Source organism: Xiphophorus maculatus, chromosome 3 (genome assembly GCF_002775205.1).
Source record: "Xiphophorus maculatus strain JP 163 A chromosome 3, X_maculatus-5.0-male, whole genome shotgun sequence".
Classification (NCBI taxonomy): Eukaryota; Metazoa; Chordata; class Actinopteri; order Cyprinodontiformes; family Poeciliidae; genus Xiphophorus; species Xiphophorus maculatus.
The window spans coordinates 23,332,457-23,346,146 of record NC_036445.1 but is presented as its reverse complement, the minus strand read 5'-3'; the positions used below and the strand labels follow the sequence as shown (position 1 = coordinate 23,346,146).

The window sequence follows — 13,690 nt, the reverse complement described above, 5'->3', positions numbered from 1 at the left end:
TCCTTCAGCTTTACAGAGAAAGGGCCAAAAAGAGAAAGTGTTGTGAAAGGCAGTTGTTGAGAGATAAAAATGCCTCATTGATGTCAGACCTCAGAGGAACTTGGGTTGACTTGTTCAAGATGATAGAGCATTATTCCCACTCATTCTTTCCCATTTTGATCGTTACACGTTGGTTATAGTCATGTGATCTTTTGATATTAAACAAAAAATAGCTAATGTTCACAGTAACTAAATTGACTTTGAATAACTATTTACTAAAAGTAACCCTAAAAATGAAATATATCTGAAGATTACAGCTTTCTTAATCTTAATATGGTCTTAAAAGAAAATGAAATGGCCTCCTTAAGCTGTAATGTGACCCTAGAGTTAGTAAAATTCAGCAGTAAATGCATGTCAATATGCCTTTGCAAGAAGCTGAAACTGTGATATTATGAAAGTGTGACTTTCCAATTTGTGGCTGCTTGAGCTGTAGAACAAAAGTAATTTTCTCAGTTGTGTCAGTCAAGAGGAAAAGAACAAAGTAGTCACTGTGGAGCTGCACTCTAATTGTCTTTCTGACAGAAAAAAGTACTACCTAGATAAATATTGATATTTATGCTGACTAATTATTGACAATCTGAACTTTTGATGAGAAAATCTCTCCATTACTTATTTACTCATAAAAATCAAAACGATGATTATTGTAGACCTGTATAGGATAAATCAGGTTCAGGTGAAGATAATCTCAGCAGCGCTATAAATGTGCACTTAGCACCTGTCAGAAAAACCTGTGAAAAACAAAACCAGCTGTTGTTTAGGATGTAGTTTTCTACAAATGCTTAAACGTCACAGTGTGAAGCTAAGTCAGCATGTCAAAACTACCTGTGGCACTGCTGAAAATTTGTAACACACCAAAGTGTTTTAGCAGTTCAGATAAATACTTTTTGTTTTGGCCTTTGGAAGACTGAAATTTCACAAACTTTTAAATCTGATGCAAAGTAGAGTTTTAAATGTTCGCTTCTGGGCATGAGAACACATTACTGTTAATCTTGTTATAGATCCATTAAAACTGATTTTTAGTACAGTCTGGATATCTATCTTGTAAAAATCTATTTATTAATGCTGCAGGCATTATATGTTCTCATCTAAGTCAAAGTTCTTATGCCTTTTAAAAGATGGAAAGACCATTTTACAGGAATTGGCAAACAATTCTCTTTTTTTTTGTCACTTTGAACCAGAACTTCAAAGTACTTTGTTCAGGTTTTCTGCGATAGACCAACGCGAATTATACCAAAATTATAAAGGGTAAGGAATGGTTTTAAAAATTTTTGCAAATAAAAATCTGGAAAAACATGGCATGCATGTGTATTCAATTACTTTAATTTCCTTAAAGTTGTCCAGCACAACAAAGCTATTTTCAGAAGTCACGTAGTTAGTAAATCTTGTTTCTATTTTCATCTCTGTTTAAATTCAGCTGTGAAGGTGTTAGAGGTTTGCTAGAGAACATCAGTGAAGCAACAGCATCACAAAGGTCAAGGAACACAGCAAACTGGTTGGGGAGAAAGTTCTAGAGAGGTTAAAAATAGGGTTAGAATATATAACAATATCCTGTGTTTTGAACAAATCACAGAGCACTATTCAGTTCATCATCCAAATCACAAAGTGTATGGAACAAATGCAAATATAGCCACTAACAAGGTGACAAAGGAGAGCATTAGAAGCAGCCAATAGAGCCATCATAACTATGGAGGCGCTACAAAGACATATAGCTTAAGTGGGAGATTTGGACTTTCAGTCCTGCACCAAAAACTAAATAAATTCCCATATTTATTTAGCCACAAACCATGCAGGCACATAGCATTTACAATTAAGTGCTCTGGTCAAATGAAGCTATAGTTCATGTTTGTGGCCTACATGCAAAACATTATGTTTAGAGGGTTATTAATTGGTAGCGATATCCCACACACAACTTGGAGTTGTAACATCAATGAAAACTGCTTATACAAAGTATTAATGAATGAATGTAAGCCACAATTTTTACACTATTTGAATGAAATATTTTAAATAATTTATATTGCCCATTTAATTTCACAACCACAAACTCCCTCACTGTGATCACTACTGAGCTATCTCTTCCCATTTTCTGTTTCCCCCCCCCCTATATTTCGTCCTTTCTCCAGTTCCCTGCGGTGGAGTGTTGACTGAACGTCGTGGCACCATCCTCTCTCCCGGATACCCTGAGACATACTCAAATTATCTGAACTGTGCTTGGAGAATATCTGTTCCTGAAGGAGCTGGCATACAAGTAAGCAACTATTTTTTTTACACTTAATAAAAAGAAAATAGTTTAGGAAGAGGATTCTTTATTTCCAAATGGACTACATATTGGGTATGTGCTATTTTACACTTGTATTAAGACTGTTTTCTTGTTCAGATCCAGGTTGTAACCTTTGCCACGGAACATAACTGGGATTCACTGGACTTTTTTGATGGCATGGATGGCAATGCTCCAAGGCTTGGGAGCTACTCGGGTAAATTTGATATAGCTAAATTTTAGTTGTCAGTTCCCACTTGAATTTCAATCAGATGTCACAAAACTCTAGCAGCAGACAGATGTGGTGATGGGGCTGATGACATTTGGCATGTCCTTTGAGAAGACTGTCTAAAAATCCAAGAAAGAGAAAAACAGAGAGAAAAAAAACTCTTCTCTCTCCCACAAGTCTGTCTTTGCGGCAGATATTTTCATTATACGAGCCCCAGTTCAGTCAGGAATTTTACAAATGTAGTATTGCCACTGGGCATGCATTGATGAAAATTGTGCACTTGCCACATGGTAACCAACAAGAAGCAGGCTATCCCATCATTTTAGATGCTAAATCATACTATAGGAGGGACTGGTGCAGCATAATGACTTCTGCTGCATTATCCATTTTAAGAGATGAGCTGTCAAAATTTTCAAGAGGTGAATATTTCATTTAGAACAAAGCTCTTTGAATAGTAAAATAGCTCTCTTGTACAGCTCCAGCAAGGCAGAGCAGATGTGCAGAGTGAAAAGGTTAAAGCATTATAGATTGCCAGAAATCAGTTTTAGCCTGGCCTAAACCAATGAGCATTATTGTCATTACACTGGATGTCAAAATCTGCTGGCAAAGTTACAGACGTGTAGCTGAAATCGAAAAAGATGTCCCTGAGATCAGTGATGCCAAATATCCATCGTTGTCCGTCGTAATTGAAAATGGTTGGCCATTTTGGGGTTTCAGGATTTCATTAAAATGTTTTAAAGTCAAAACGAGGTGTGCTCAAATTAATTGGAAGGAAATGTGATCCTTACCAGAGATAGGCTGGTGTTGGATTCTTTTAAAATGGTAACTTTGAAAAAAAAAATGACATGAATTATTATATCACTAAAATTTACAAACAAGAACAATTGACATGTTTTTGCTTCTGAAGCAGGAAGTCTAAAATCCATTAGAATGTTATTTAAAAGTCACACTACATTAAGTTGCGGCACTTTCATCAGTAAATAATTTGTGAAATGGGTGAGAAATAACTGAACAAAAAACTTAGATTATTGGAACAGTGGAATGGGTGGTACAATTATGGTAATACTTGTATATAATCTAATCAACACTTATACAAAATCTTTAACTGTGTTCTTGTACAAAAGGCGAACGACAATGAAATGGTAAAACGTGTGTCTTGTGATCCATTTGCAATTTGATACTAACTAACATGTAACCTGTCCCTTTAGTAAGTCTACTGCAGGCTATTTTTTGTTTTATTTTACTGACAGACATGGTAATACAGAAAACATGTTACAACTGTGGATTTTTAAAACTTTGGTCCCATAGAATTGTTTTGTTTTTTGGGGGGGATTTTTTGTAAGGAAAGTTGCAAACAATCTAAAAGTAGATCAATGATTTCAATTAAATCTTCATGCTAACATATAACTCCGTAGGATTTTGTCAACATAATGCATAGTGTTAAGAGGTGCTCTACTGGTACCCAATGAATGATGTGCTGTACCAAAATACAGACTTAGTCTTTTTTTTTAAAAGTTAATTCACCCAACATATGGTGGATTCTACTTATAATTGGTAGTTAAATTTTCATAGTTAGTTGTAAGAAGTAAAACAAGAATGCCCTCTAAAATCAGAGCTCTGACTGGAAAAGTCATGAATCACCACACAGCCCTGAGTATAGTATCCAACATGGCCTCCATTCCATGCAGATTTAGTGAAGTTACTTTCTCCATTGGAAGTTCTAGGGATAAACTTTTTGTTTGCTGTTCTGTCTCTGAAATTGTGTTAATAATACTGTGCAAAACCCTTTTTGCTTTTGATCGAGTGTAAATGCATCCTCTTATTTTATAATACAGGCACAACAATCCCCCAACTGCTGAACAGTACCTCCAACAACCTGTACTTGACCTTCCAGTCTGACATCAGTGTATCTGCTGCTGGTTTCCACTTGGAGTACACAGGTATGAGAGATGACATGTCTGCTTGTTTGTCACTTTGTCTTTGTTCCCCTGCTGTACGTTGCAGCTGCTGCTCAGGGCTAAAACACAAAAATGATGCTGCTGGTCTAGATGGCACAGAGAGTTGTTGATAGAAAAATTATGAGCCACAAAATAGAACAGAGAGTATATTTTTTACCCTCCGTGTCATTTAATTTCCAGTCTTTGTGTCTGGGTTTTTTCTATTCCAGCCTGGCATTCTCCAGTGCTTTTGCTTTCAAATTCGTGCATAGCCTCAAGTTACTGGACTCACATCCCTTTTCATTTACGACCTGAATTTCCTCATCTCTCAGTGGGATATTCACTCAGAGGCTTTTTTTCCAAAATGAGCATTGTGTACTAACATTTAAAGAGTGTGGCTGGTCCCTGTGGAGTGACTCATTTATGGCATCCCCTCAAGTCAAAAATTTGTGCAAATGAGAATAAGGGTAATTCTTAATAAAACAGTCCACTGTTATTGACATACTAAGTGCTTTTCTTTCTCTTGTGCATTCCTCATGGATTTTAAATCCATTTTTTCTTTATCTGCTTCTGCAATTTGTGGTCCTATGAGATTTTTTTTTCTTAATAAGGTACTTTTAAAACTTGCCATTGTGATGTAAAAGCCAATTACCAGCAGTGATGTAGATGGACAGCAGTTCAAAAATCATACCCAACTACAAAAAATAAGACTTACAGAAGTTGTGGTGTTGAAATAACGAGTACCAGAAAGACACAATGGGACTTTCCTCCAAACACTACTGCTCACACACCAGCTGATCTCAGTTCAGCTTAACCAATTTCACAAATTTACTGCTGGTGTGATGACACATCATCACTGAATCTACCCTTATTGTCGGTGAGAAAAGTCTCTCAGCAACACACCACTGTTAAGAATAACTTCATCACTAGGATATGTCAATCTGTTCATCTTTGGTATTGCATGGGGATATTTGGATGTATGTGCTAACCTCTTCTCCCTCTTCCTCACAGCATCAGTGGCTGAGAATCATTTCAGTAACATATTTCACCGTGAGCTTTCTTTGTGGGATTTTAACTTTAAAGTTGCTGCAAACACATATGCAAGGTCCTTGAATTTATTTTAATTGTAAAATTTGAATTCATTTTCATACTGACATGAAAATTGGTATCTTCTCATTTTCTCTTCACTGTGTTTATTCAGGTGCATGTTTTCAGATAATTTGAGGCTCTTGGAAAGTGACTGTGTATTTCTTCAACTCAGCGTTGCTAATTTGTGTTAAATAAATAGAGCTATAAATGTGAGTCCAAAATGATATTTGTGTCTGTCAATGCTTAATTTGTATTAGGGAGAAAATATATCCCAGAGAATAAAAAGGAATCATTTGGACTTTTGGACTGAGCCCAGTGCCATAAATTTCACAGTCAATGGCTACATTTATCACTTAAAAAAGGACTTTAGTTTTTGGATCTTTTGTGACTGTGAGTTGATGCCCTGAGGAAGCACAGGGGAAGAGAGTTTGTAAAGTAAGAGATTTGGGGTTTATTGAAAAGGTCTTGAATATCAAAAGAAGACATAATTAGAGGGTTTTCCATGCTGTTATAATCTTAATTACTAAAATGACAAAGAACATCTAACTGTGTCCCAGAGGGCATACTCTCCTGCATGTTTTAGTTGCGTCTCTGCTCCAGGACACCTGATCCAAGTGATTTCACTAAACCATCAGCAGGTCCTGTTAATGACAACATCTAAAACATGATGCATAATTTACCGTGAGGATCAGGGCTCTGGATCACTTATCTGACAGGAACTAAACAATAATATTGTCTCATTAAATCACATGAGAAATAATAAAAAAAAAAAAACAATGTTGTTTGGAAGGGATTTTTAAATAAAAGAAAAACAACTTCTTTAATTGACTTCCCTACAGAAATAGTCTGTTGGGATTGATGTTTTAGAATTAGTCATTTGGCATCTGCACTTTTAAGCGGAACTAAAAATAGACTTGTAGTATATATTTGTGAAAATTTTTAAATAAATTATTTAAAGACAGCAGCTTATTTAACCTGATTTCAATGAGTCGAAGACATGGTTGTCAATATTTTTGATTCATACATCTGCATTATTGCAAAGGTAAAGTACTGTGTGGTACATACAGTATATATTATGTTCTCTCCCCCTCTAATCAAGAGTAATTGTATGTAACCATGCACTAATGTAAGGTAGACATGATCTTTTATTATGTATATTTCATTATATAATATTTACATCCAAATGTACAAAAGTTAGGAATAACTTTCATACACTTTTAGCTGCTGTAGCTTTCAGTGATTGTCAGCCATATGACCTTGTCTCTTGCACTTGTGGAGAAATTTTGACATAAACCTGTATTCAACATTTATTAAGCTCTTTGAAGCTCACTGACATTCATCTGCACTGAGCTGTCAGGCCCCACCACAGCATTTTAATCACGGTAAGGTTTGGACTATGATGGGACCATTGCATCAGCTTGATTTTTTATCTTTTTAGAAATTCTGTTTTAGATTTCCTTCTTCCCCTGGAATCATGACTCAGTTTCAGTTGTCTGACAGTCAAAAACACTGTGGTGTTTCGTATTGGGTGTTTTAAGATACTGATACTGATTCGCTGTGTTTTTGTCAAATATGTTGCTGCACATTATGGCTTGTTTTCACATTGGTTTGTTCTTTAAAGGTCATTGTTGCAGAAATCTTGACATTTCTAAGGATTGACAACAAACTAAAGTGGTTCCTTTTTTGCTAAGGAAAAGGTCTCTTTAACCAGCCCTTTCAAAAAAAACTTGTCTTTTGTAATTTTGAGACAATGAGACAGGTAAAGTGTAATGAGACAAGTAAAGTGTAAATGAGACAAAGTGTAATTTATAGGTTTTTAATTTTTTTCTGAACTACTGAGGCATTCATAATGGGACAAGGAATGCCACCTGCTGCCTTGAATGTTTTTGTTCTTTCTCATTCAAGGGTTCCAATTTGTTTTAACTTTGTACAATAACTTAAAACTCTACATATGAACAATTTTGTTGCTTACGATGTTCCTTTTGCATTATTTTACTACTTAAGCATGACTGATCTTAAGCACGATTGCTTAAGATCAGTCAACAAAAACTGATCTTAAGCATGATTGCTTAAGATCAGTCATGTTTTTGTTAAATTGCTAACAGTTCAGTTTGTTGAAGTCAAATTTGCTGAGGATAAAATAAGGTATGAAGCAGCCAGATGGTGCTACCCACTGTCTTATGGCCAATAGATGCAGTAACATTCAATAGCACATAAACAATTTCACAATTGTAATAACTGACACACATACTGTATGTCACAAATATGTATTTGACCAATAAAACTGTTCTAAATTCCAACAACACCTAACGCTTATATTTTCTTAGTTGTTTCCTTCTACATTATTTTATCACTGGCTGGGTTAAAAGGTTTTTACACACCCTACTTTTGAAACATTATAATGCTGCAAATACTATGCATAAAAGAAAGAAAATGAAAATGACTACAGAGAATGGCTCAGACCCAACCAGAAGACCATCTGTTTAAGAAAATCCCCTTTGTGTAATTGCTGAATTCCAGCGAGGCCAGTCACAGAAACCATGTCTATTGCCCATTACCACATCTGAGATGTAGAGCATTTAAACCACCATTCCTAAGGCCCCCTTCACACCAGATTAGACCACCCCACGGTCTCCAGGACCTTCATGACTGTCTGAACATTGCTGAATCAAAGCAAATTTGTGACAACAAAAATAAACCAAAATAAATAAAAAAATCTCACTTCAGTTTCAAGGCAATCTTAGCTCTTTGTGATCAGAAAGAAATGCATCTGCTCCTTTCTAGGGCATTTTATTCATATGTCATAGGTGTCATCCTGGCATAATTTATATTTTTAGAATATGGAATGCTCTACCTGTATAAATGGAAAGTCTGTCTGACTCGATCATAGGTCTAAGGAGAAGGATTGGATGTTTGTAGGAGTAATAACCATCAGTATTTCTGTCGTCTTATCAGAGGGAAAGGATGCAGGTCAGGGTGTTTTTTTTTGTTTGTTTGTTTGCTTTTTTATGGAGCGCTTCCAGGTTTGTCATCTTGCACAATAATTGTATCCTGGGGGTCTGGAGCTCTGAAAGTGTTTTTAATAAACTGTGTTGTGACAATTATAAAAGTATATCATAAACCTTATTAGCCTCTACTCACTTCCTTTCCTCCTCATCCTTCCCCTTCCTTATTTCTAAATATGATGCCAGGGCTTTTTTTTTTCTACAACATGACAAATACATTTAGCATTTGTAAAAACAACTTGAAAAACTCCCAACCCCCTTTGCTCCCAGAAGCTTTCTCGTGTACCTGGTAGATCTTCTTAGCTTAGATTTTTTATTTTATTTTTTTTTTTTTTTTCGCAAGCCGCCTCCAGCTCCTTATTTTGAATGCTAAACAGTTCTTATTATCTTCCCTGGTACGATGCATTTTAAACTGTTAATGTAAGTGTTAGATTTATGTAGGCTTAATAAATTTGTGAAAGCGAAAACAAGAACCAAGTGAAAACAAAAACAGATAAACTGATTTTTTATGGCGCATTCTCCTTTGGCACGACTACAGTGTTTGTGACACACATGGTCCAGAATTAATTAGCTAAATACAGTTGGCAAGACTTCCTATTTCAATACCAATTGTGTTTAACAAGGACGGGACTTGGTCCAAACAGGGCAGCTCATGCAGAGACACGTCAACTTTCTGACAGCAGGGAGTCTGTTCCTGCAACAATGTAAAGGTATTTGCCAAAGGATACACACAGTTCCATTGGAACTTTTGTTAGCGGACACTTGTTCCTAACTTTAACAGCGGTTTAAATGGTGCTCCTGCAGTTAAATGCCAAATTACGGAAATGAGTGCTAAAAGGGAAGTGCTTTACTGCAGCCGGGGTTTTGTTAAAAGCCTCCAGACAATGTGTGTTGGTCTTACAGGATTCCTTAGTTGATTTCTAATAAACAGAACACATTTAGATTCAGTGTTTCATTATTTAAAGCACAGAAAGAAAATCCCAGCCTTATCTTGCAAACACATTTCACCGTTGCCTGTGCTGTTGTGGAGTAAAACATAATGTGCTGCTTTATGAAACAGTTTGCCTCTTTTACAGTACAGTGCAAAACGAACCACTGTCTGCTCCGTACAGTGTGGACATATGGTAATTACATTGAACTGTTTAATTTATAGCAGCTTTGTACTTTGATGTTACACTTGCTTCTTGGCTGCCTCATACTATGACAGCAATTTCACAGTTTTGTGACTTGCAAAACCAAATATCCTTGATAATGTGTAATATTCTTATGTGAATCCTAAGTTGAAAGAATCCACAATGCTCATTTGCAGCGGCTCTTCTTTTACTGAATTATTGCACGGGGATGCTTTCATGGACCTCCATGCTCTACGCCCCTTTAGGTTACCATCACCTCCCACACAAATATTCTGACTTCCCCTAAGTGTTGAGTGGTGTCATCACTTGTGCTATTTTCCGCTCTGATGACTTACCTTTCTGTTCTGAATATTGTATGGCTATATTTGCTCCCATGTTTACAGACATCCATCCACCTACTTGTTTGGACTTGTTGACACTCTGAGTGGGTTTGAATGAGAGTGTATAATCATGTGCATTTTAATGTCCTTCAATGGTATGTACATCTATTGCTTGTTCCTGCAAACAGAACAACAGAACAATGTTGTTCCTGTGTTGCTAACGAAATTTAGTCCAGTTTCCATTTGTCATCATATTTTCTTTTACTTTCTGAATAAATTGAAAACATTTATGCATTAGTAATAAAATGTTGACAGTTACAACAATGTTTTGGTCGCAGGACTCTTTCTTTGCAAATGCAATAAAGTCCAACAGTTTATGGGACATTATTATCTATAGAACTAAACTAAATAACCAAATACCTGATTTACGGCTGTACAAGATGGATTTTAAGCTCTGGTTTTGCTTTTTTTAATATATATACATCAAAATGCATAAATGCACTATATCACAACATTTTTTTTTCTGATGCATCCGATTAAAATCAATAGCAGCTACGTCCAAGTTAATATTTGAGATGAGAAAAGCCATGATTTACTATTGTTGGATTATTAAACCACTCAATAAATTATTGCTGTGATTGAGATGTCTTTAAATGAGCATTTCTGTCATAGTCCATCACTGTTTGCTATATATTAGAGCCAGAGTCGACACCCAACTGTGTGTATAAAAGAGATTAATATATTCAATTGCGCTGCAATTAAACCGAATTGAAATGTTATATTTTATTAACAAACATAAAATTATAAAAGTTACAATTTTGAACTGTTTTTGCTGTTTTAACTTAGAGGCTGGAGTGGTTACTATTGCTGAAGCAACCTGTCTGTGAATTACCTGCAGAATGTAGACCAACACCTTAACTCCAAAATGTCCTAATCCTACCTATTCCATAATATCTAGACTTTGACACTTTAAAAATAAATTAAAGTAGAGCAACTTTGTGTAAAAATGTTCAGCATTTTGATCTCCTTTACAATATTTGACATGTCTTTATAGTAAACAGTCCTCATAGTTGATGTTCTTTGCTTAGTCATAACTACTGTACCAAAGAATGTTTTTGTTGGTAGCTCTTATGTATTGTTCATTCACTGACGGGAAAAGATCCCTTTCCTTCCTATTTTGGTCACTAACTGATTTCTTTGTTCATCTCTACCGTGAGCCTATTTTAATGGAATATGAGTCATTCAAATGGAAATAGAATTACCAATGTAGAAATAATGAAACAAAATGCTAAAAAGTAATCTAATCTGAACCATTATAATGTAGCAATTTTAAAAAGGTTGAATGTAAATTCATATTTCTGCTTCTCTGTCTGTGTAACAGCAAATGTAGTTTTAATTTACCTAAAACGTCCCACACTTATGTGACCTAAATCATAACCATTACTTCTAAGCCAAAATAACACTTAAGTCATTTTTGTACCTGGGAAGTGACACTGTAATCATTTTGTTCAAATCCAGCTTAATGCTTCTGTCAAGCATTACTTTAGAGATCTCTTTGTAATTTCGCTCTGATTGCTCAGATCACAGTCAGCTAGACTTTGTGATTACATGCACAAAGAATGGCTTTATGCTTTTCCCTGGTTTCTAAATGGTACCTCTGCTGTAATGAGAAGGATAAAGAAACGAGGCTTAATTGTTGCTCAATTATAAGTACATTTGATTCTAATGAACCCTGTTGTCTCCATAGATAGAAACAGATTAGTTACACCCTAAATATTTCAGTGACATTTACAATGGACAAAGCTGATCAACTTTCTGTTTAATTTGTGTTGTCATATGTTATGCAGAAGAATGATTGCTGTCCACACTTGTGTGTTGTGACTCTGTCATAAGCAATAGGTTTGGATTCGTGCCCAGAGCCGGCGCCTCCCAGTAACGGCCAAAAAGTTGGAGATCGCTACACTGTGGGTGACATGGTCTCCTTCCAGTGTGACCAAGGTTTCTCTTTGCAGGTAGGTGACATCATTCATTCAGATTGTTGTTTCTTTGATATATGGTGGATGAATTATATAAAGTAGCAATTTTAAAAGATAGCCCTCAAGGATGAGTCACTTAAGGCAGTGCTCTGGAAAACATCCATGTTTGTTTAGAAATGTGGATGCACAAGTAACTATCCTTTAATTTGCCGTATGCATGCAACCCTATTTCTAATGCTCTACTTTGCTTTCATCTTTTCTTGCCAGGATGTCAGAGTTGAATGTGTTTAATGTGTTAAGTTTTTCCCATCCTTTTTTAGTAGACAGTATAGTAGAAACGTTTTGAGCTGTGGAACTGTGCAAGGCCACAGGCAATGGATTGTGAGAGCAGTCGCCTTACTAATCCCACACTGATTTTTCTCTTCCTGGTTCAGGCATTCACCTTATTTCACATTCTCTCTGGACCAGCCAGCAACTTCTTATATACATCTTCAGACTGAGTGTCTGAACAAGAAATAGACTTAAGGCCATTCTTGAAAATGGAGCACTACAATAGCTGAATCTTTTGAGATGAGTTGTGTTGTTTTAAAAGAATGCATCAATACTTAGGGGGATTTTTTTTCCAGGTATAATATTGGTGTTATTTATTGTAAGAACACATTTTTTCCAGGAAATGTACCATGTAAATGTATTTAAAACAAGAACATATCACTGCTGAACAGTAAACATAAGTAGATTGCCTCTTTTCTACTAGGATGGGCTATTTCACCATTCTTTCACAGTTAAAGCTGCCTCTATTATATTTTAGTGAACAACTATCCAACATGTCTTTTATTTTCATTTGACATGGCATAAATATCTTAATTTCAATGGATTTTTGGGGATATTTGGACAAAGAAACTGGCACCAGCATCAAAATTTGAATAAGCTATACATACAACACTTTGGCACCAATACTAGGTAAATCTATTTGTGTATTACAGCAATGATATCTGATATTGTTAATAAATCTTATGCTAAACCAAACAAGTACAAATCTGCCTGCCGCAGCTCATGCAAAACTGAAATACAGTGATTTAAGTTTACAAATGTATATATATATATCTTGCTTAGGACTTTTGCTGTGTCCTTTTTTATATTACTGCACATTTTTAAAGCAGTTTCTATTTCTAAATGGTTTTTGTTTCTTTGAACAGGGCAATGCATATGTTACTTGCATGCCTGGCCCTGTCAGGAGATGGAATTACCCCGTACCTCTGTGTATAGGTAATGTTTCCTTCTATATATTATTATGCACATGATTTTAATGAAGTTCTAATGTGGGTTTACAGTATCAAACAGACCCTCACTTGTTTTTTCATGTTTTTCCACTCATTGTTTCTTGCACTCTCATTAACACTTAACTCACTCCTCCCGCCATAAACAATGAAACAGTAAATCAATGTCCTAAAAAAAAAGGTGAGCTTTATTATATAAAACCATGCAGCAGTTTCATTGTTATGGATGATGTTTGTGTGATTTAGAGGGTAGATGCTCTGCTTTCCACTTGAGTTGAGAATCAATAGGACTTTGCTTGAATTCTGATCTTCCCGTTGAGACTCTGTTGTCGCCCTGACACTTCCTTTGATGTCGGCTGCCACCATGATAGAGTTTAAAGATTACCAAGGCAGCACTATATATTCTCTTTTAACACCCCAGTGTTTCTGCC

The 13,690-nt window shown here is 35.7% G+C and overlaps 1 protein-coding gene across 3 annotated transcripts in view; it reads left to right on the top strand.

Annotated features, from left to right (window-relative positions):
* LOC102234306 (CUB and sushi domain-containing protein 3-like) overlaps positions 1-13,690 on the top strand; it is a 243,084-nt gene that overhangs the window by 139,730 nt on the left and 89,664 nt on the right. For 2 of the 3 annotated variants that reach the window (XM_005810786.2, XM_023330905.1), the window contains exons 35-39: positions 2,160-2,284; positions 2,414-2,510; positions 4,358-4,462; positions 11,900-12,018; positions 13,179-13,248. In XM_005810786.2, the coding sequence (XP_005810843.1) occupies positions 2,160-2,284; positions 2,414-2,510; positions 4,358-4,462; positions 11,900-12,018; positions 13,179-13,248 (516 nt within the window). The remainder of the gene's footprint in view (positions 1-2,159; positions 2,285-2,413; positions 2,511-4,357; positions 4,463-11,899; positions 12,019-13,178; positions 13,249-13,690) is intronic. The other variant, XM_023330906.1, reaches the window with a different exon arrangement.